The sequence below is a fragment of the Nilaparvata lugens genome, chromosome X (genome assembly GCF_014356525.2).
Source record: "Nilaparvata lugens isolate BPH chromosome X, ASM1435652v1, whole genome shotgun sequence".
NCBI lineage: Eukaryota > Metazoa > Arthropoda > Insecta > Hemiptera > Delphacidae > Nilaparvata > Nilaparvata lugens.
In genome coordinates this window covers 16322088-16345723 of record NC_052518.1, presented here as the reverse complement: position 1 = coordinate 16345723, position 23636 = coordinate 16322088, and the positions used below count along the sequence as shown (strand labels likewise).

At 33.3% G+C, this 23636-nt stretch overlaps 1 protein-coding gene across 7 annotated transcripts in view; it reads right to left on the bottom strand.

Moving 5' to 3' along the window:
• LOC111051593 overlaps positions 1-23636 on the bottom strand; it is a 57481-nt gene that overhangs the window by 19885 nt on the left and 13960 nt on the right. For 3 of the 7 annotated variants that reach the window (XM_039442517.1, XM_039442515.1, XM_039442513.1), the window contains 5 exons: positions 8162-8258; positions 5428-5726; positions 4341-4457; positions 2503-2626; positions 395-1667 (listed from right to left, as the gene is read on the bottom strand). In XM_039442517.1, coding sequence (XP_039298451.1) covers positions 395-1667; positions 2503-2626; positions 4341-4457; positions 5428-5726; positions 8162-8257 — 1909 coding nt within the window. In that variant the 5' untranslated portion in view covers position 8258. Of the gene's footprint in view, positions 1-394; positions 1668-2502; positions 2627-4340; positions 4458-5427; positions 5727-8161; positions 8259-8785; positions 8792-9829; positions 9978-23636 lie in introns of those variants that run through there. The other 4 variants (XM_039442518.1, XM_039442512.1, XM_039442516.1 and 1 more) reach the window with 4 other exon arrangements.

Sequence of the window (23636 nt, the reverse complement as noted above, 5' to 3'; positions counted from 1 at the left end):
ACATATAATATACTATAATCTAGAAAGTTGAATTAATTGGTTTAGTTTATTCTTTGCCACAGTCGATTGATTGAGGAATTATAAGATTAGTTCTTCACCCATAATATGGAGTCCTATGGTGACCTGAGTACGATCAACTGTTCATAGCACTGAAACCTCATTCATTTAAAACTCATACATCCCAGTCAATGAAAGGTTAAGAGGAAAATTTTGGAAGACAATTCATGACCCCGCACCTCTGTTCAGGGTAGTAAGAAAGTGAACATGTCAAAAGTACCCAGCTCTACCCACTGTGCTGAGGGTGTGAATGTGGTTCCAAGGAGTAAAGGGGTATTAATTTACAGTTCAGGAAACTCATTAGTGTCTAAAAGAGGAGTAAAGAATGTTAACGTACCTTGATTTTGTTCAACAGCTTGATTTGGTTTGAAGTCTGTAGTCGAACGCGGAATAGCACTTCCAAGTGACTGATTTGCAGCCGGATAGCCAGATACATGGTTTGGCGGTGGTGGTAAGGCATAAGGCGAACGCGAAATCGCACTTCCAAGTGACTGATTTGCAGCCGTATAGCCGAATGCTTGGTTTGGCGGTAGTGGTAAGTCTGTAGTGGAACGCGAAATCGCACTTCCAAGTGACTGATTTGCAGCCGGATAACCGGATGCTTGGTTTGGCGGTGGTGGTAAGGCATAAGTTGAACGTGAATTTGCACTAACAAGTGACTGATTTGCAGCTGTATAGCCGGATGCTTGGTTTGGGGGTGGTGGTAAGGCATAAGTCGAACGCGAATTTTCACTTCCAAGTGACTGATTTGCAGCCGGATAGCCAGATACATGGTTTGGCGGTGGTGGTAAGTCTGTAGTGGAACGCGAAATCGCACTTACAAGTGACTGATTTGCAGCCGTATAGCCGAATGCTTGGTTTGGCGGTGGTGGTAAGGCATAAGTTGAACGCGAAATCGCACTTCTAAGTGACTGATTTGCAGCTATATAGCCGGATGCTTGGTTTGGCGGTGGTGGAAATAGACAGTTCATATTAAAAGGATACCCCACGAATGGCATCCCATTTGGAAGGACGGGACTTGAAGGGTAGCCCGTCATTAGATTCATTAGATTCATAAGATTCATATTTTGAAGTAATGGCAAAGCAAGATTATTAACCGACATCACATTAGTTGTTTGAATGACAGTATCGTCGTCTCTTCTCGGATATTCATCGGAATTAGCGGCCGAGGTTGGAGCTTTAATCATCGTTGCTGGAGGAGTTGAAACGGCAACTATTTCTGGGCTCTGTTCTAGTCTGTTCTCGCCTGTTATAGATTCCACTTCTCTGATGTTATGTGGTGGTTCTATGGTAGGCGAAGCCTGGCTTTTTTGTGATAGTGGATTACTGCTATTATCTTCTTTGTCATCTTGAATGGAAAACATATCCAACACAGGACTCAAGCTCCTACCACTTTTCAATGCTGGATTAATTCGATCTGTTACCCACTTTCCTACATCTACTGTATTTCCAGTGTCTTTTTCAATATTTTGGGCTTTCAATTCTACTTGAAAATGAGGAGGATATTCCTCGTTGTATCCGATTATCCTTACAGTTAATTTGCACGGTCTTATTGAATTTAAAAACAGCTCCTTCAACTCGTTGGTCCAAAGTGAAGAATCCTTGGAATCCTGCAGAACAGATTAGCTCGTGTAAATTCACTCAAAGAACATATACATTCACTCAAGTATCACTATGTCCTCGTCTATCAACACACTACAATTGAATTATTTTCATTCAACAGTTTTAAGAAAGCTCCTCACATGAACTAATGCCAGTGGTTGAGGAGCGAATTGCTAATATAAGTACAAGAGTATCATTGACTACATACTAGTAAGAACATAATAGTATATTGAATAGAGCCTACATATCTATAAATCACTTTAATGAATTGTTTTATTTACACAATTGTAATAAATTAATTATTGAAATCAATCATCTATACAGTTTACGGGTTACAGCTCAATTAACCCAAACCTAAAGAAAACGACTGATATGATAAACATGATCAATGTTACATGACCTCAAAATCACGGGTTTTAATGAAATAATTCGCATTCGTCACCTAAGTAGTAACATTCCTGTTTCGAAAAATTCAATGCAGAAAAAATCTCTTACTAAGCCTTTTGCTTACCGATGCGAATTGTGGGCCTAATGCTAGATAATTGTTCATTTTAACCTTTAAATCGCCGTCCCACGTCCCGTATGTGATTCGCTTAAAAAATCATCTTAATGAAATTCCGTTTTAAATAGGAGCTGTTGTTTTTTAGCCATTCTTAATCGTTGAAGGGAATTATTATTATCTAGCGGAGATCTACAAAACTATGGTACCAAGTGATAGCCATCAAACGTATATTCCTATTATACTGTTAGTGTGATTATTGCATTTTTTATATAAAGCCTAATACATAAACTATTCAAGTGTTATTAATTTAGTTGATTATTTTGAAAAATGGATAAACTTGCCTCGATGAGGGTGCATTTAAGAGCTTGCTGAGGAATCAAGCTTATTTCCGCATCCATTTTGAACAGCCTTTTCAATCTAGTCATTATGGGAGTTCCTGTGTCGATATTTAGAATGAGATACCTGCTACAAAATATAATAAATGTAATGATTCATTCATAAACAATTGGATTTAACAAATATTTTTCCTCCACCTACCATCTAATTGCATTTTACCCCGAGGAAGAGAATACCAAGATAATATTAATAGTAATATTTTTCCTCACTAGGAGATAAAGTAGCCACTTTGATAATAGACTACTTACTCTCCCTCAGGGGAAATGCCACCAGCAGCTACGCAATAAAAGTTACCTACACAGAGAAAAAGTTGTAGTGTGTAGACCAACTTGTTAAGGTTTGTATTTTCAGCAACTTTCAGTATTTATTCACACAAATGAATGTGAGATATCAAATTATCTGTGAATTCTACTCATATATTTTGCCTGAACAAAAAATATACTCGCTTTCAACATAGAGAAAAGATAGCATTGGCTATATCTTATCTTTTAACTAATGGTAAAAGAGCTCCAGAATTCAGAATACCAATTCTGTTAAATTCATTGCCACTAGAGCTGACAATGTTACAGAGTAAGAATGAGATTCAAACAAAACTCAAAGTGCACTTCATAAGGATAAATCATTTTGATTAGTTTCAGGAAATGATTTGTTCCAAAACAGCTGATTTATTTTGAAAAAAATTTTCAGCTGATAATTTCTTTTAAATATTTTCTTATTTGAAACAAAATAAATCAGCTGTTTTGGAACAGCTGTTATTAAAATCCATGTTTTATTTGCAATCAGCTACAACTTATGAGTTATTAGTTCTCTCCTCATAAAACAGCAAATTTTTGTGGTGTAATGTACTACATACGAATACATTTTATCCAACTTTTATTTAAATTTAGTTTACACAGCTTATATAATTCTTTTCAGAATTAAATTCTCTACAATTTTTATTGCGAAAAATTATTTGTTTACTCGTCATTAAAGAAAGTTATTGGGCATCAAACGTAGAAGTCTGTGTTTTTCTAGTTAGATTTTTTGCATATTTCAACTTTTTTCTCAAAAACTACTCATAGTACAGCTTCCAGACTAGTTTTATTCAATTTTCAGATATTTTTCCATATGAATCCAGCATAAGTTTTTCAAAAACTAGTCCCCAAACAATTCAGCATCGGTGTATTTCACCAGAGGAACTGAATTCCGGGCGAAATCTTTCACCCTGTATAGCTCGCTAATGAAGCGTTTATAGATATATGTTTATAAGAACTTTTTTTCTTATTTTTACTTCTACTATCACGTATTAAATTATTTTACCATAATTATGAATCACCCTGTATAAGTCTATAAAGACTTGGCTGAGAACGAGTTGTTTCCCAGTAAGCAATTACTTAGTAAGGAAAAATTTCCTTTCACTTTGTGAAAATTCATATTCATTTCACGATGTGAGTGGACAAGTTGCTAGTCAAATCTTTCCAGCAAGCAATCAGTTGACCGTTACTGGGTACTCTGTATCTCAGGTTTTGAGAATATACTTCTTTTGGTTGTTATTTTGTAAGGCTATTTAACACTTTATAAACTACATTGGTTATTGTATCATGAGGAATTTAAATTGTCAAATATACTGCAAACTTGATATTTCTGGATTTTTCATTTTCCACCATATTTCTCCCGAGATTCATATTTTTTGCTAAAACTCGAGAATGGGTGGACGAATTTGAATAAAATTTCTATCTATGTTCATCCCAATATTGTTTTTAAAATGAATAAATAAGGTGCACTACGGTTGATGATGGATTACCTTTCAGCGTGTATTATCTGGACAAAACCTCTTACAAGCGTATCGTTATGCTTACATAAGACATAGTCACCAGGTTTGGGACTTTCATCCAGTTGCTGCAAGTTGGTCAATCTTTCTCTGAAACAGAAAATTGAATCTTTTAAAATTATCTAAAACTAAGAGCAGAAAGATAGATGTTCTATGCGACATTATTCACATAAAATGAAATAAGAACGTTCGATTTCCTGTAAACGTTTAATGTTATAATATAACATATTTACATAAATATTGTCTTCAATCTTCGGGCCTCTTATACATCTTATACGTCTTATCTTCAATACAATTATTTCATTTTAAGATGATTTTAACAGGAACATCAAGGTAAAAAGTAGTTTGCTTTTCTTTTTAAGTGTACCCTCAAGCAGAGAAATTAATTCTCATCTGTAGTTTTTAACCAATGAAACACATAATATGTGTACACAATATGTGCTTGTTTTCTGTTCTCAGTCACTGGTTGGAGATTATGCTGTAGATTATGAACGGCGAAGCACGCACATTGATATATTACATCAAACCATTTTAAAGTTATTCAGATTTAAAAATACTAATAATTTGTACAAAAATGAGATAAATTAGATAAAATACTAAAAAGATAAAGGAGTCCATAGAAAATCCATTTTTTCTTGAAATTCTGTATCGAAATCATGTATCATAGAACCACCTTCCCATTAAAAAAAATGATTTGGATTCAAAATGGCGGTTCCAAGATGGCGGACCAAAATTTTGTTGCGCCAGGAAAGTAGTTTTTTCTATTGAAAAATGATCTCCAGTCAGACCTATCGTCCAATCTCCCGGATATAAAAGAAATATTCAGCTGTTTCCATACTTTTCACCAACTGTATAACATAGAAAAGCATAGCATCAGATGACGGCCTGTGCTCTAGTATTTACACAGCTTCAGAAAGATAGAAGATATCGGATGACCCTGCTCACTCTTCTATCCAAGGCAAGCAATGTGTTAGAAGCCGATAACAATAGGAATATTGAGAGTTTTGCAAATATTTGGGTATTTTCCCAAATTACTGACTATGAAAGTAAAGATACGTACTTCAGAAGATTGTTGAGCTTTGTAGCGGTGTCTTTCTGAGTGTGACCGAGCCAGAAATGCCATGGACTTGATCCATCAAGAAAAACCATTTCAAACTGCATTTGCAATCCATCATCGATTTCAGGTAGAAATGGAACAGTAATAATCTCGATTTCAAGTAAATTTGCTTGCTTTATGTCCAGCAGTAGCTCATTCGTGTAACTGTTTAGTTTTTCCACCAATTTCTTAGCCTTGTAATATTCTTTTCTAAACGCAAGTGTATCTCGAACCTTTCTGTTACTTCTTACCGCGTCTAAAGCCTGAAAAAATAAAATATGTTGAACTGATATGAGTAAGTAATGAAAATAAATTAAAATATTACATGATTATAAAAAGATTAGATCTATCAGAATAATTATTTCAAGCAACTAGAGCTACTAGAATGACTTTGATGTTCTCAAAAGACTCAAATTATTAATTCCACAAGTTTCACAGAGAAACTTCCTGATAAAAAAACAGAAGAAACTGCTAAATAATAGCATTTTCCGCCGCTCAATGGGGACAGACACACGAGGCAGTACTGCCCTGTTAGAAAGTCCGAGACGTCCATGAATAATCGTCAGGTATAAATATAAATATATTTGTAACTTTGTCTAACCGTTTGTCATGCTGTTAGCATGGAATGAGGTATAGAGTCAGCCACCGCTCCTATCGTGTGTTTCGCCCAATTAAATGGAGGCGCCGACTCGACGAAAGCCGCTTTAGTGTACATGTAGCCTAGATTTATCAATCTCTCTGAAATCTACTCCAATTACTACAATCTAACTGATTTTGTGTTTACTTTTTACAGGAAACAAACATTTTTGGCTGTAAATTTTTCAAATGTTGATAATTTCAATTTTTTTAATAAAAAAGGTGCCTTTCTCTGAGCACACCTCCAAACACAGGAGAAAATATTTCATTGATATCGACTGATATTGGGAAGCTGAACAAAAAAGCTTGTATTGAAGTTTTTGTGCGATGCTGATTTGAATGAGTGGTCCATCCAAGAGGGCAACATTTTCTAGTTTTTGAGGTTTCCTGAGCCTCCCCTCTGGTCTATAACAGCTGATTTTGACGAGAAATTTTCCAGGGACCAAGCAGTATTGGCTGTGACTTTTTTGTAATTTGCAGCTTTAATACATACATACATACATATATATATATATATATATATATATATAATATATATATATATAATATATATATATATATATATATATAGAGAGAGAGAATCTCTTTTAAAATTGTTGTATTCAATTGGCTGATGTATTTGTGAAGGAGACAAAATGGGGTTACCTGTTGTCTCAACAAATAAATCATACTGTAATAGTAATAATATTAAGAGAAAATATATGTTCATTTATTTAGGCTAGTTATGGAGACAACAGGTTACCCCTTTGTGTTTTCTTCACAAATACAGCAATACAAGATCATTGGCCTACACAATTATTACAATTTATTGCAAATATTATTGAAAATTAATTTATAGAGAAAAATATATATTGCAGCTATTATAAAAGGTATTATATTGGGTGAATATTTTCTTCATCATCAAGCTATTGATCAGATTTTCAAAAAGTGTAAAATTAAGATTTTATCAATGAGACTCAAATGAAGTTAAATTTTCAGTGTGAATTTTTATCGTGTGAAATTTATTTTTCAGTTGCCGAATAATATTTTCTCACTTCAAAATGTTGCTAACTTGCGTGCGGGAAAACGGTAAGTTTTCGATTTTATGCAAGGTGAGGTGTTCTCACGGTACTGTATTTGTGTTAGCGATGGAAGATACACTAATGTTTGGAAATATTTCAAACGTTTCCCACGGAATTATGTTCTGTGTCAACGTGGAACGTGGTCTTGTTGGAGAGAGAGAGAACATAATTTGAGTGGAAACAAAGTAAAATCCAGAGGTAGTAGCCTCGGGTCTCTTAAGTGGGAGTTTTCACACTTTAAACCTTAAACGTTATAAATTGTGAAAAACGTGATAAGTAATATTGTACAAAATTTGTGAAATGTTTCACTCATGCTATTTTATGAAGAGCTTTTCTAAATGAATTGCATAATGAAATGTGAGGGGAGTAATTATCAAAAATAGAGTAGTAAAACATTTCAGTCATGATGGGATTAATAATTTTAACAACGATGGTGAGAGCCATTACATCTTCTAGCTCATGATAAAATTAAAACTCTAAATCGAACGAGTCCCTAGTTATTTATATATTATTTGTAAGATGGTAAAAACATTCGTAAAGTATTCGTAAAAAGTTAATATTTTGGATCAGTTAGCAAAGTCTTATCTTTAGTTTTTTGAGTGATAGAATTATGATAGAATTGTCGAGCAACTCTAACTTGGTAGGCCTATTAGGCCTTATTGGGCCCATTATTAGGAAGTTGCAGTTTTTAGTGATAAATGTGACCCTTCTAGTGCTACAAGAAATATTCAGCAACAACCTTTAACCAGAACTGAATGAAAGCAGTCCTTGTAGTTTACACTACTGTACAGTAATTTATGTTTATAATTCCATTATATGGTTTGAAGACCCTGATATTTTTATTTGTATGCCCAGAGTTTAATAGAATAAGAAAAATTCCTAGACTTTACCCGGTTTTTACAATTTTCCTGGTCACTGAAAGCCCTTCATTAGTATCTATGTTGTATAAAATAGTTCTAAATGATATGATACAATACAATATAAAGGAAAGAATACAATACCTTTTTCATGTAACACTCCAAATGAAGTTTGATTGTCCGAGTATTATCGGCTATTTCTTTTTTAAGTTCATCGATATGTTCCAAGTTGGCCTCCATACTGAAAAATATTTATAGTATCAGAATCCATGATTATAAATCAGCAGGGTACAAAGATAATATTTCAAGAGTTTTCACAAGTTCTTTGATACAGTAATATCAAACTAATTCAACCAGCTTAAAAAGTTGTTTGATCAAAAAGGTTATTTCAAGTAGATATATTATCTATCTTTTGGTTATTAGAAACCAGTCTGAGCGAGTTACTCTTCGAATAATGCTTATCACTGAAAAAGATAAGAGATATCTGTTACAGATACCGTCATTACACAAATATCAGTACGATAGCGAATACAAAATAAATTAAATCCAAAGTGATCAAGTAGCTACATTAGCAGCTATCTTAACAACTAGACAGGAACGCCCCAACCCGAAATGAAAATAGATGATGGAACAATTGAAAGTATTCATGAGATTAAAATTAATTTCCTTTCATGAACTCTTAAAAAATATAAATGCATAAGTACTTCTATACATCTGCAATTAAAAATTAAAAAAATGTGTAGTACAGTCACTGGAAAAGATTTCCACTTTATAAGCATTATGTCTAGATAAATATAGTTTTGTAAGAAATATAGATTTGAATTGAACTTTACGACCTTCTACGAAGAGCTTTCTTGCAACGAAGAGCAAAATACCTAAGGTCAAATCACCAATACGCTTATCAAACTATTGACTTACAGCTTGTCACTCATGTTAATATGAGGCTTGCAACTCTAATGAAATGTTGGCGAATAAGTGCAAAACAAAATTCATTTATACTGAAGTAAAATAACCAGGATCAAGATTGTCACACATGAAAACATATGAGTTGTACAGGCAAGCCGATGCTCGTTACTAAACCAAACAGAAATTCATTTTATCAGTTGATTGCTAATTCAAATCATTATTATCATCAACAAACACTTTCATTATTTTCGGATCACAAGAGTCCGGAACCACACTTATAGGAAGATTGGTATATAATAATAAGTCACGAGCTTATCACTTTCATATGGTTTCCATGAGTGATCATGGCAACATACTATTTACCATTTATATATAAATCAGTTCTTGTTTTAAGGTGGCATTAATTTCCTCATTTTAAGATATAACATTGGCGACGAGGTAAAAACTTGAATTCAAAATGCCGACGAAAAGACTGTTGTGCCGAGGAAGCACCAAGAAAACAATGTGCAACAGCAATTTCCAAGTGAAATGAACAATTTAAATGGAGTTGTAAGCAATGTTGTTTGAAACAGAATCAACCTAAAAACGAGCCAAATCTCCCATGGCTAACTCCTCATCGTCCATGGGAAAGGATACATATCGACTATGCAGTACTAGCACAAGGACAATACTATTTAATCAATATTATGACAATACTATTCCTAATGAGAAGGCGGGTCCAGAACGGGGACCAGTGGTTAATATTTGTAGTAATAGAAGTTTTCGGGGTGGTTTACAGAATTAAACGTTGGATTTTAGTGTTATAATAATTATGTATAATAATAATGTATTGATTAGCTTTTGAACAAATGCAATTACTCATCGATTTCCATCTTTCACTGAGTCTTTCTCAAATTTGGTACTTACGTTATAGGACTAATGAGATTTTCCAACACCCAAAATTATAAATTCGTAACTTAGTTATTTGCCTGTGACGATTTGCAGTTTTGTTTATTGCGAGTTGCAGGCCTAGCAGCTGTAGGAAGACTACAAACTGTACACTTCCTACAATCAGGTACACTTTTATCAAGGTACTGATAAACTGATATCTTTATCTTGTAGTTGTTCAATATAGTTCTACTGTCCCGGTATGCAGGTGAGCCAAGGTGGCGCTTCTAGTCTGAAAATTCCCCATCAAGATCGTCAATTTGTTCCAACATCCAACTGGTTGAGTCAACTGTTGTGATAACATTGTCGCATCTAGTGAGCATCGGTAATTTCAAACTGTTCTAGTTCGTTTCATATTATTTAAAATGATGACCTATCTCTATCAAAATCTTATATTATTACCCTATTATTTCAGGAGATAACTCTTCTCACCCAAACGCCTTGATAAAGCACAAAATATTCATTTCCGATATAATTGATTATGAAGCCTTGATCAATATAATTGATTCAATCAAACACAAAAAAGTCAGCAAGTTATGATGATATCCCAATGAGAATTACTAAGGAGGGTAAATCAGAGCTGATTAAGCATCTTTTATACGTAATAAAAGCTTCATTTATAACTGAAAAGTATCCAAACTAACTAAGAATTCCAATTGGTTGAGCGTTGCCACCGCCGCCGCGTAGCGGGACCTGCCGCGCTAGCAACGCTCAACGCCGGGTTAACGCGGACTCGATGGCGTTGATGCCGCTCGCATAACTTGCACTATGAATGCACCATTGCCCAGATAATCCGACGGTATCGCGACGCTACTAACGCCGCGGCATGAGCGCTCTTATAACATGGGCCCTAATTTTTATAGATGCTGCCAGTTGGAAATTTCCTATAAGTATTTTAGATTACTTGAGCAGGAGTAGAATTATGATATCTTGACTTTGTTCCATTCAGTAACAAAGAATGAAAATTGCACTTACGGTTCAACAAGAAATCAAATACACAATAAAAGTAATAAGAATATACAAGAGGGCCTCAATAAGTAAATTTCAAGTAGGTTAGAAAAATTGGAAAATATCCCAGTTACTGCAGCCATTCACAAGAAACATGAAAAACATGACTTGAAATGCTAATGGATTACTAAAGCTCAAAGATGATCTATTAGCAATACTAATTGATTGAATATAAAATATATATGCATGTCTCATTTCTGAAATTCATTTTACGGAAGAATTCTACTTTAAGATTAGAGGGTACAAAACGTACCACGCCATACATCCCAACAACAGGGCTAGAGGAGGAAGTGCGGTTATTGTGAGAGAAGAGCTAAACCATCACGAATTCAAGATAAAACTACAAGAGTTCCAGCCAATTTCAAACTTTTCTGTAGACCATCTAGTACGATCACAATTTTGAGCTGTCTACTGTCCACCACGATTAAATTTGAAGAAAATAGATTACATCGATTTCCTAAGCAACTTCACAGGAAAGTTTTTCATTGGAGGAGACTTCACTTCGAAAAATACACAGTGGGGCTCCCGACTGACTATAACTAAAGGAAAGGAGCTAATATTTTATTTGAGCTAATATGCATTTTCTCGAATGCATGTGGAACAGACATTAATCTACTGTCGGGATCTCTAGAGGACAAAATAAAATCTGATACTGCAAAATCGAAATTTGATATATAGAGATAAGGGGAAAAAAGAGCTGTTATCACAATGGAACAAATAAATCACTCCAAAAATAAAACTAAAGAGCTTTAGAGAACAGTAAGGAAAGAAATAAACAATGATACAAACTCAATGACTTGAACCTTTGCCTGAATGGAAAACTAGTGACTGACCCGATTGATATCAGTAATGTCTCCAATGAGACCTTCACCCAGCCAGTAGCCTACTCTGTGGGACCACATATGCAAATAGAAACATAGATACAACAACCAGCTGCAACCGACCCGTTATTGCATCATTTGACTTGTTCACTCCCAACACATGATACAACTTTTCAAGAAACTAAAATCAAACAACTCAGCCGGATTTGATTAAATTTCAGAAGAGTTACTAAAGTTCGGCAAGGAAGAAGTTCTGAGGTCTTTGACACATATAATCAATAGTTCGCTGAACCAAGCTGCATTGCCTGAGAATTTGAAAATATCGAGTCTTCCCTGCTGATAAAAAGGGTTATACGTTCAACCCAAACAATTACCGGCCAATTTCCAACCTACCCAGTGTTTCCAAACGTCTAGAGAAGGCATTAGATGACCAGTTAATAGCCCATATGGAGAGGAATAGACTATTGACAATTTTTCAGCATGGCTTCAGGAAAGGGCGTAGCACTAATACAGCCATTGCATATTCATTGAAGGTCATATTGTTTACAAGAATGACTTTCTAGAAAAACTTGACAGAAATCTATATAATAAGAGAGAGTAGGGTTGAGTTTGTTCGTGTGTTCGTTTGTTCGCATCAAAACATGTCAACTTGTGGATTGCATACCGGAAAAACGGAAATGATTTAGATCTCGAAATTTTGCACATAGATTCTAAAAATATCAATCTCGTGCACCTGGAGGCCCATATTTCAATTTTCCTTCTAGATTTTTCTGAATTAATGTTAAAATTTCATCAATGGTACGCACATACGATTTCATAAAAAAATCACCAGATCATATGGTCGAAATAAAAAAGGAACATCTGTTTCTATTATTGCTTTCCACCTGATACCACTTAACCTCAATAATATTGTTTTGATAATTAATGAATATTTTCAATAATAATGATAATAATTTTATTATAAATATAATAATAGTATTGTTTTGATAAATAATGAATATTTTCATTTTCACAAACTCTGTAATAATATTGTGAATGTGAAACAGCTGCATCAAAGAAATTATCTCAAAAACATCTGTTTAGAAAAAACATAGTTTTGAAACTTCGTTTTCCTGATGCAATGTTTAAGGTGCGTACAGATTTACACGCCGCGAACATGAGCAATTCACTTTTAATCAGCTGATGCCAAGCTTTTTATATCTGTATCTTACCGTTTCTGTAAAAACAGATATAATCAGCTGATTAAAAGTGAATTGCTCATGCTCGCGGCGCGTATATCTGTACGCACCTTTAGGCCTACACGTGGCATGGATTATTAATTTTTGAGCTAGAACAGTTTTTTGAGACAAAGTGCTTAATAAACGTCTACAGTTTCATCAATGCTGTATCGGCAATATGAAAACGCATGCAGTTAATATGTCTTTAGTTATAGTTCTGGGGTAACCAAACACCGTTTTAAAAAGTAAACTTTTAAACACATAATTATAGAATATACATCGAAAAAGAGAGAAGTGCTCTCGGTGAAGTTTGGCAGTAGACTGACTAAAAGTACTATGATCGAGCATTACAATGGAATACAGCGTCAGCAATAATATTAGGTGTTACCAGATGTAACTCCTCCCCCCTAAGAGTGAAGCTGACCTCAGCTTCAAAGAAATAAAAAACATATATTATATTTTAAGTATTATAAACTAAGTACATGGTAGTCTGGGGCATATTTGTTCTGGTTCATGCTGTACAGTACCATTTTCAACTTCAGATTTACAACACATTAAGTTACAAAGTTTGTGCCAGATAAACAGCCGTTTGAGAAATATTATAACAATCAATAAAATTACAGTAAAAATAAGCAATAGAATAATACATAGGTTTCGATTATCGGTCAGAGGTAACTCATCTAGAACATCAAGTTTTTGAAAATTTATATTAGCAGTATGTACCGTTTGTTTTCTTCAAATTCAGTTGGAAGTACAATTTCGTTTTCCCAAAATATATTTAGTTTGTAGTAACCAATCAGTGTTTCTGAGCTATTAATTTTCAACAATTGCGTTTTCTTATTAAGAAAAAGAGTAATATTCTTGTTCACATCAGTATTCAGAACCATACATGTACTGAAATTAAATAATATAAAACTATCAACTATTTCTACATATTTTATGAAAGAATCTCCGTCTTTCAAAACTACCTTACTACATCTGTCTAGATTCCTATCATTTAATAATTGCTCAATACATATATCATTAAGTTCGCTTACTGCACTACAATAATAATCATCATGAATGAGTTCACAATTTCCAGAAAATAATTTGTCATTTCGAAGAACAAAAGAAGGATGCGCAATAGTTGTTAAAATTTCGTTACCGACAATGACAGGATAAGACAATAGAAAAAATGTTTCATAAACAGTTGACAATAGCGGAACGTCCACAAAATATGAAATATGGTCTTTAAATATTTCACAATGTACTTTGCTTAGTTTCCATATCACACTAATTTTATTTGAAATAAAGCTGACATTTGAGTTTTTTTGTAGGAGAAAAATATCATCATGAGAAATAATAGAAGAATGGAGTATTTTCAATTTTCAAAATTCGAGACTAGTTACAATGTCAGATATTTTATTATTCAGAAGCAGGAGCGAGTCAAATAACAAAGAGGATTGCTGATTCATTTCCATTTGGTTGGATTAATTGAACAAAGAATTAAAGTAATTGCTGATTTTTAGATTATTCGCTCTGATTACTTTCATCTCATTATTGAATTCGTTAATTAATTTCTGATTTACAGCAAATTGCTTGTCTACATTGTTACTAAGATGATATTCATTAGATTGGACTGTCTGCAAAATTTTGTCATATCTTTCCTTATCATCAGCATCCATGTTCCCAGTGATCCACGAAATCGCGGATCCTAAACCATTAAAAATACCTCTTTTCTACCTATAATTAACTGATTGAATCTCATTCAATTTATTCTTGGTGTATTTCAAATTCAATTTCATCATACTTAAGCGACTCTTATCAATATTATTCCTTTTAGCGAGAAAATCAACAAATGTTTCAATATTACTTAATTCTAAACGTGAATAACTAGTATTGATATTATGAACATAGGTAAAAGTTTCATTAATTATATGAGAATTCTGTATCTTGATTGGAGCAATACCAGATGTTCTGCTCAAATCTACCATCTTATAAGACGTTGCTGGGGCCAGCAACAGGAGAATTAGGGGCAGTACCATCACGTCCTGTAACAAATAAATCCTTTTTCTTACCCTTCACCAGTTTTTTAGGCCGTTTCATTCTATTAGGATGCAATTTGAAAGGGCGTTTTTGGATAGCTTTAGGATTCCTAGCTAATTGCTGTGTTGTATCGTAATTTACCTTGATGAATTTCGGTTTTGTTTTCTTATTAAATGTCGATTTTATGTGTGGCTCGTTTTCAATTTCAACATTCTTCTCACGATTAACATTCAATTTCTCAGTACGTTTTTGTTTTTCTTCTTCAATTTTATTCTTAATCATTTTATGCACTAGGTTGACTCGTTCAAGATACTGTTGGGACAGTTGTTCAGTTACTAATCTCTCTGTTATTCCGTTTCCATAGGAGACATTTTCAAGGTAGAGTTTAGAGTATTATTGAAGGCAATTACCGCTAATTTCATATTAGTTTCAGTGGTGTTGGTTTTATTTTCAAGTTGAATGGCATTCAGAATTTCAATAAGTGTAGAATGAGTCCTTTCTACCAAACCTTGCGAGTCTGGGTGTCCGGGAGTAACGTAATATGGTTCAATGCCATAAAGTCTCAGGAAATCACGTAGGCCTGCATTGTCAAATTCACGTCCGTTGTCCATTTGTACAATTTTGGGTATGGGGAAAGCAGAGAAATAGTCGTCTAAGCATTCTTGGATATCGACTTGGTCAAATTTTTTATTGGATGGACCGTTAGCCGTTTGGAAAAACAGTCTCCTGTCATATTTAACCTTTAAGCAAACAGCACATTTATTAATGTAACCAGTCACGTCCTGTAGCATTGATGGCCAGTAATATTTACGTCGTATTTGATTATAAGATTCATTGATACCGAAGTGGAATGTTTTACCCTCATGATAATTAGAGATTACCTGTTTTTGTTCATCATTTTGTGTCACATCTAAGTTCATTCTTTTATACCGTTTAAGTTTGATCGAATCAAAAGTCTCTAGCAGTACGTTCTTGAAATTGTTAAAAATCCGTTCATACTCATCGTATAGGGCTCCGGCACGCGAGCAGAAAACTCCATACTTTGTATTTGGTTTCAAATACTCTATACATTATTTGTCCTTCATGTCATCGTAATCATTAGCATTCCTAAAATAAATAATCAATCTATTTTTATCAAAAATCTTAATCAAGCGAGGGGGTTGGTCACCTCGTTCAAGTACTAATTGGTTATGTTCTACATTCAGAATCTTATCGTTGTCAGCAATAGTTACTTGCTCGTTTGAACTCTCTTGAGAGTGTATTGTGGCTAAACTGTTATTATCATCTTCACGTTCATTACCATTTTCATTATTATTTACAACATTTTCATAATCAATATCACGCACAATGTTTTCATTAGCATCATTATTTACAACGTCGTCAATTCTATTATCAATAACTATAATATCATCATTATCAGTTCCTACGGCAGGGTTATCTATTTGTTGGAGAATTTCATCAAGGGAACTAACGTCTATGGAGGGAGCTTCAGTACGAGTATTGAATCGCAGCAATTCTTCCACGGTAATGTCATCGTATTCATGATCAGGGTCGTTAGCACTACATTATCAAAACCGTGAAAGCCATCTTCTAGACCAGTTTCGTGGGGATCAGTAGCAATATTCGCAAACCCGCAAAAGCCATCTTCAAAACCTAAAAAAGCATCTTCCTCATTTTCCATCATGTTAGCATTATTAGGACGAGACAGAGCGTCCGCTACGTAATTAGTCTTCCCATTTATGTAAATAATATCAAAATCAAATTCCTCTAATAACAGTTTCCATCTAATGAGTTTCGAGTTCGGTTCTTTGATGCTATGAAGTGTAAGGAATATTTAAAACGCCTCCACCAAATATGTAAGCACGATGTGCTTACAAACCAAATATGTAAGGGGAAAATAACTATGAATACAAGAAAATATCGTACAGGTTTTTGATATTTAAAACAAAACAATAAATTATTTATTACAAAATTAGAATTATAATTAGAAATTACGAAATAATAATAATCAGATGAATATTTCAGGGGCTACTCGCTTTGCTGCTAATGAGGATTCAATGTTTGTGGTTATGAAAAAGTTAAGAACAATGACTCAGTAGTCACCTACCTTTTTGAAATAGCTTCCCACTTTGGCATCCACTGGTATTTCGCGGCGTTAATTATTAATTAAAAATCAAAATAACTGATCCAATGAAATGGGTTCAGATCCCGTCCTATTCAATAATACAATTCTCTTTAAACTGCCCGAACTGCGACAGGAAAACTGTATTATAAAACAAGAGCAAAATCTATCCCCTTCACCAGAACAGCCAGACTTTACTCACAGTCCTAACGAACGAGCTCACACACCGACCAAAAGAAAAATTTTGGGTATTAAATATAACTCGGTCAATGCCAAACATGAAAGCCATTTCAGTACATATTTTTATCTGTCGCACAAGCGGCACGTTTGTTATTAAAAACAAAAGAGAAGCTACATTAATTTTGACAACAAATGAAATAAACAATCTTTCTGTCGATGACAAAAATTGTTCAAAGACAAAAACACTGTTCATTAAACTTTTCTAAATTAAAATTCTAAAATCCTGATCAATATGAGATAAATATATGATTCATATATATGTCCCATATGACCAGGTGACACATCACCCATCCCGCTGAAAGACTCGTCCCTAAGTCTGTAGTCAAGAGGGGAACAAAAAAAATAATAATAAAAAAAATAATTAAACAAAATAATATACTCCGGAAACAAACGTGTGCCTGATTGACTTGATAATGCTACTATACATTGAAATCAAACATTTACATAGAAAGATAGGTTACTCCAACTAAATTACAAACATTCAAATCAAATTCAAAATGAAACTATGCTGCACAATAACATTGATTAAATATGAAACTAACTTTCAATAGGAACATGTATGATGTTAAAAAAAATCTTCAACTATTATATCAAAACTGGTTAACAACCTCTTAGGCTTCAAATTGCAATAACAAAATATCCTAAAACCAAATGTAGTAAAAATATAAAGATTTATTTATATCATTAATTTTCCATCTCCAAAACCTAATTGCAGCCTTTTCAACCATAATATATTAATAACATTACTAATAAAAAACATGTTGGAAAAGTAATCAATAAATCTCGTACTCCAAATCTCAAGTATGTAAACTTAATAATTATTTATAGTAGAATTAAACTCAATAACGAAATATAATGTATCATATCTAAAAATCCTATATCAAAACTCAAATCCTAAATCTGAAAAGTAGATTATTAGTAAAAATATCAAAATTATCCATTGCTCAAACGCAATCCCATATTAAAATAAATCAAGAACTAATATATGAAAATATTATCACTAGGACTATTATTAACAAATACCAAGAAAAGCCAAAATTTTCTTCCATTATTAGAATAATGGAATAAGTGTATTGAATAATACACTGATCAGTGTTGATAATTGAATGACAATTATAAATTAGCTAAATGCCTCATTCTACGAGCAATACTGTCTCATGCAATAAATTCGCTGAGTCTGCACTGTTGTTCGGTTTTCAACCTTCAACGGAATTGTTTTAATAAATATCTCATCGCTATTAACGCTTAATTGGGACACGCTTTCCAAACTATTCAAAATTATGTCATCATATTTCTCTGCCGAACTCTCATTAACAACAATTCCATCAGTTTCAATTTTATTATTCTTCATATCTTTTAGAGAATAATTCAAATCTGACTCTGTATTTTCACCTTCACTGTTTACACAAATCTCTGATTCACATTTTTTCTGTAATCGGTTCAATATACTATTTTCATGGCCTGGTTCTTGTTTATCAATAATTGATTCATTCATCTTGTTAACAAAACTTTTATTATCTACATCACTTTTCAACTCTGAACATGAGTCCGTAATCTTTCGTTTACCACCATTATTTGCTGATTCACATTTCTGGCTATAATTCATTTTAATATCTCCAAGATCAATTTCGTGTTTATGAAAGATTGAATACTTCTTATCATCCGTATTAGAATATTTTCTTCTAACATATATTCCATTGTGCCTAACACCTTCCAAAGTAGAACCTGATTCAGTGACTATACAACTTCCTAATTCATTCCTTGACATATCATTATTTGATTGACCGCCGTCTAAAACATTTTCATCAATATGCCTAGTACTAAATTCCTGTGTCCTATCAGTAAAATATGCTTTCTTACGTCTAGCATTTTCCAAAAACTTTCTGTCATCAAAAGAACACACTCTAATATCATAGCCTTCTTTTTCACAAATTCTATGCATCCTTTTATAAACCCGATAAGCATAATTAACGTTGTAAAAATAATTCCGCATAAAATGATTATGTTTACCACAAACTTTACGTCTTCTTTTTCTATTAGTCCTATTATTCACGAGAATAACATTCTGATGCATCTTGATTCCTCTAGATTCACAATCATTACGCATACCAGTAGAGTTAACACAATTTTCGAACGGCCTGTTATCAATCGTAAAAGAGAAATCCAAATCACTTTCCGATAAATCTGATAACTCTTCCTTAATCATTTCCCTATCTTTATCCTCTTTGTAAATTATATCTTCCTCATTCAAATCACAATCATTACAAATAAGAACTTCATCCAACCCATTTTCAATCTCGAAGTTACTAACATGACAATAAACATCCACTTCATTTGAAACATAATAATTACAAGAATCAAAATCATCAGAGATAATAGCATTTTCTAAACAATTCTCAAATTCAAACTCATTTCCGATTTCCAATAGTTCTTCAAATTCTGGTTTCATATTATCATTAATTACTTGCACCTGTCCAAATTTCCACTCATTCAAATACTGACATGATAATTCATATTTCTCAATATTTTTATACAATTCTACAATAGTACTATTTGATAACATTATAGTTCTTTCAAATATATTTGAAGACAACCCTCTTAAAATTATCCTGATAATCCGAGATTCATGCATATTCGAATCTACTTTTCTGCATAGGGATAAGACTCATGCTACAAAATCTCTACCATTTTCTTCAAATTCCATGCTACAAGTATCTAATTCCTTTTCTAGTTTCCACAATTTGAGAGGAGATCGATAGAAATTAACCAATTTTTCTTTCACTGGCATATATTCAAATTTGTTCTGTTGAGTCAAATCGTTCTCAATAACATCAACATATTTCTCAGCACTTCCTTTCAAACAAAACCGCAAGTATAATAAATTATCCTTTTCATCCCAGCCGTTGGCCAAGGCACCTTTTCAAAATAGTTGAAAAAATCATCAATGTCAAATTCTTCATCTTTTCCATCAAAAAATTTCGGTAATAGTAGTGGTCGAAGTTTTTCCATTGTTAATCTGTTCCAATCCAATTCTATTCAATAATAAATAATAAATTTCCAATTAATCTGGTTTCAATAATCATAAATTCTCCATATCTCAACATCTCTTCAATAATAATAAATTTATCCTATTCAATCATATCTTAATAATAATCAATTTCTCATCTCATCATAAATATCTAATTCTTTCTAATAAGAATTGATAATAAATCTTGCGATCGTACAAAATCTTCAATTGTCATAGCTTTTGCAATTCATAATCTCGAAATCAATAATCGTGAATCTCAAAATCTGTTCAATTATAATTATCATTCTCCATCCGTTAAAATCCATTATTAGTAAATCCATTATTGTTCCACAATATTCCAATTCAATACATCCTCGAAATTCATCCTACAAGCTGTTTCTACAGCCCCGTAAGGTTTAAACTCAACTATTTCACCCATAACTACACTGAAATAAAAACATATATTCAATAATGCAAAAATGCTACCACAAAAATTGAATCTTCACTGAGGTAACCTGAAAAGTCCAAATTTTTAAAACTGGATTAAAAACCCTTGAGCCTCCAACAAATATGTAAGGAATATTTAAAATGCCTCCACCAAATATGTAAGCACGATGTGCTTACAAACCAAATATGTACGGGGAAAAGAACTATGAATACAAGAAAAGGTCGTACAGGTTTTTGATATTTAAAACAAAACAATAAATTATTTATTACAAAATTAGAATTATAATTAGAAATTACAAAATAATGTTCATTAAACTTTTCTAAATTAAAACTCTAAAATCCTGATCAATATGAGATAAATATATGATTCATATATATGTCCCATATGACCAGGTGACAGAAGCCACTGGAGAGGCTTGTGATCAGTTTGAATGAGAAACTTCCGTCCGTATAAATAAGGTCTGAAATATTTACAGCACCAGACAATAGCCAATAACTCTTTTTCTATGGTGGAGAGATTGATCTCATGTTTATTCAAAGTTCGCGAAGCATACGCTACTGGTAGATCTTTTCCTTCAAAAACTTGGGATAATACCCCTCCTATAGCATAATTGCTCGCGTCAGTCGTGACAATGAACTGTTTAGAGAAATCAGGGAGTTGTAATATTGGACTGTTCTGTAACATTGTTTTCAATTTCTCAAATGCATTTAGTATTATTAATATCGATATTTACATCCTTTTTCAATGCCTGAGTCAGAGGTTTTGCAATTTTTGCATAGTTCTGTATCATTTTCCTATAGTAACCTGTTAACCCTAAGAATTGTTTGATTTGTTTTTCGGTTTTAGGTATTTTAAAATCCTTTATGGCCTGCAATTTGGCTGGGTTGGGTTGAATAATGCGTTCTGAAACAATGTGGCCAAGGTATAAAAATTTTCTTTTGAAAAATTCGGTTTTGTCAAGCTGTATTTTGAGATTGTGATTTTGTAGTTTCTTAAAAACAGATTTTAAATGTTTCAAATGTTCTTCCAAATTGTCAGAGAATACTATTATATCATCCATATATACTAATACATTCGGCATTTTAGCAAACAATATATTTGTATTTCTTTGAAAGAATGGGGGTGCATTTTTCAGCCCGAAAGGGAGCCTAAGAAACTCGTAGTGACCATCTTCCATTGAAAAAGCAGTTTTAGGAAAAGATTCTGGGTCCATTTCGATTTGATGGAAACCTGAGTACAAATCTATTGTGGAGAAATAAGTGGCTCTCCCAATTTTACCGAAAAGATCTTCAATGTTTGGTAAAGGATATTTATCAGCTATCGTCTTGTCATTAAGTTTCCTGTAGTCTATCACCATTCTTATTTTCTTTTTCCCTGAAGCATCTAGTTTTTTTGGAACAACCCATATTGGGGAATTGTATGGAGAGTTGAATGATTTTATTTTGCAGCAGTTTATCAATTTTGATTTGTACGTCTTTCTTGAATATTTGGGGGTACCTATAGTTTCGTGTGTACACAGGATTGTCATCTACAGTATTGATTTTATGTTTTAATAAGTTTGTTGAACCAAGAGGAATATTATCAAGCTTTATTATCGCAGGGAATTTGATAATTAAATCGAATATCTCTCTTTTTTCTTCGTCATTCATGTGGTCAGTTCGTAAAGTTTCATGGATCAATTTCTTTATCAATGCAAAATTTTCAGGACGTGTGGTCATTGAGTCATTATGCGAGTCAAGAATCGTTTCTACTTCCTCAATTTCCATGGGTTCAGGACTGATGGTCATGAGTTCATGAGAGAAAGCTATACAAGTACATTCAACATTAACAATATCAATTAGACCTTTTTCAATACAATAGTTAGAATTATTTATAGGTTTAAGTAATCCCTGTCCTACAGTGGGAATAGACCTAACTGGGATAGTTATTACATTAAATCCAGGTTTCAATTCAATTTGTTTTCTACTAGAATTAATTACTGATAATAACGGTTTTGATACGTTGCCATAATCTAACGTCTCATAAGTTACATGGGCCTTGAGTTGTTGCATTGTTTCATTACCTAAAAGAATATCGTACCTGTCGGAAAAATCATATATATACATCTTAATTCTAGAAAGATTCGGAAATAATGTGGATGGACCAAAAAATATATACTCATGTCCACCACTTGTACCAGCCGGGGTTTTTACAACAAATTTTTCCTTATATCTAGTTACAGTTGGTGATAAAATTGCAGGATGTACATAATTCATCATCGATCCAGTGTCAACAAGCCATTTTCTGTTTACATCATCGACAAAATAGGGTAGCGATTTATCAATAATATTCAATTCAAGCTGTTTGGGGGGGTTTCTGCCAGATTGGGGCCACACCCTAAAAAATGATCTGCCATTTCATTCACAGCTGATGTTAGATTGTTGAGTTGCGATTGCAACAATTGAATACGAGTCGATGCATTTACTTGATTGATATCATCATTTGATTCATCGAGATAGTGAAGATCCTGGAAAGGATTGTTTCTTGGCGAATTGTTAGCATTTCTATTAGTAGAAGCAGTATGCATGGAGACAGTATTCTGTGAGTCCCATTTGTGAGACTGTTGAATGTTTCGTGCTCTGTTTGAAAAGTTATGAGAATTGTTATTGAACGATTTCGGTTGGAAATTTTGAAATTGCGACTGCTGAAAAATAGAGGTAGAGGTAACTACACTTTGTTGGAAATTAGAATGTTGAGGCTGTTGAAAATGGATTTGATGAGGTTATTGGAACCGATTCTGAGTAGTGAAGGGTTGCTGGAACCGATTCTGATTGAAGTGTTGCTGGTGGAAATTCTGAGGAGAGAATTGTCGGAATTGATTGAACACTGGTTGCGGTTGAAAGAAATTCCGCGGTTGGA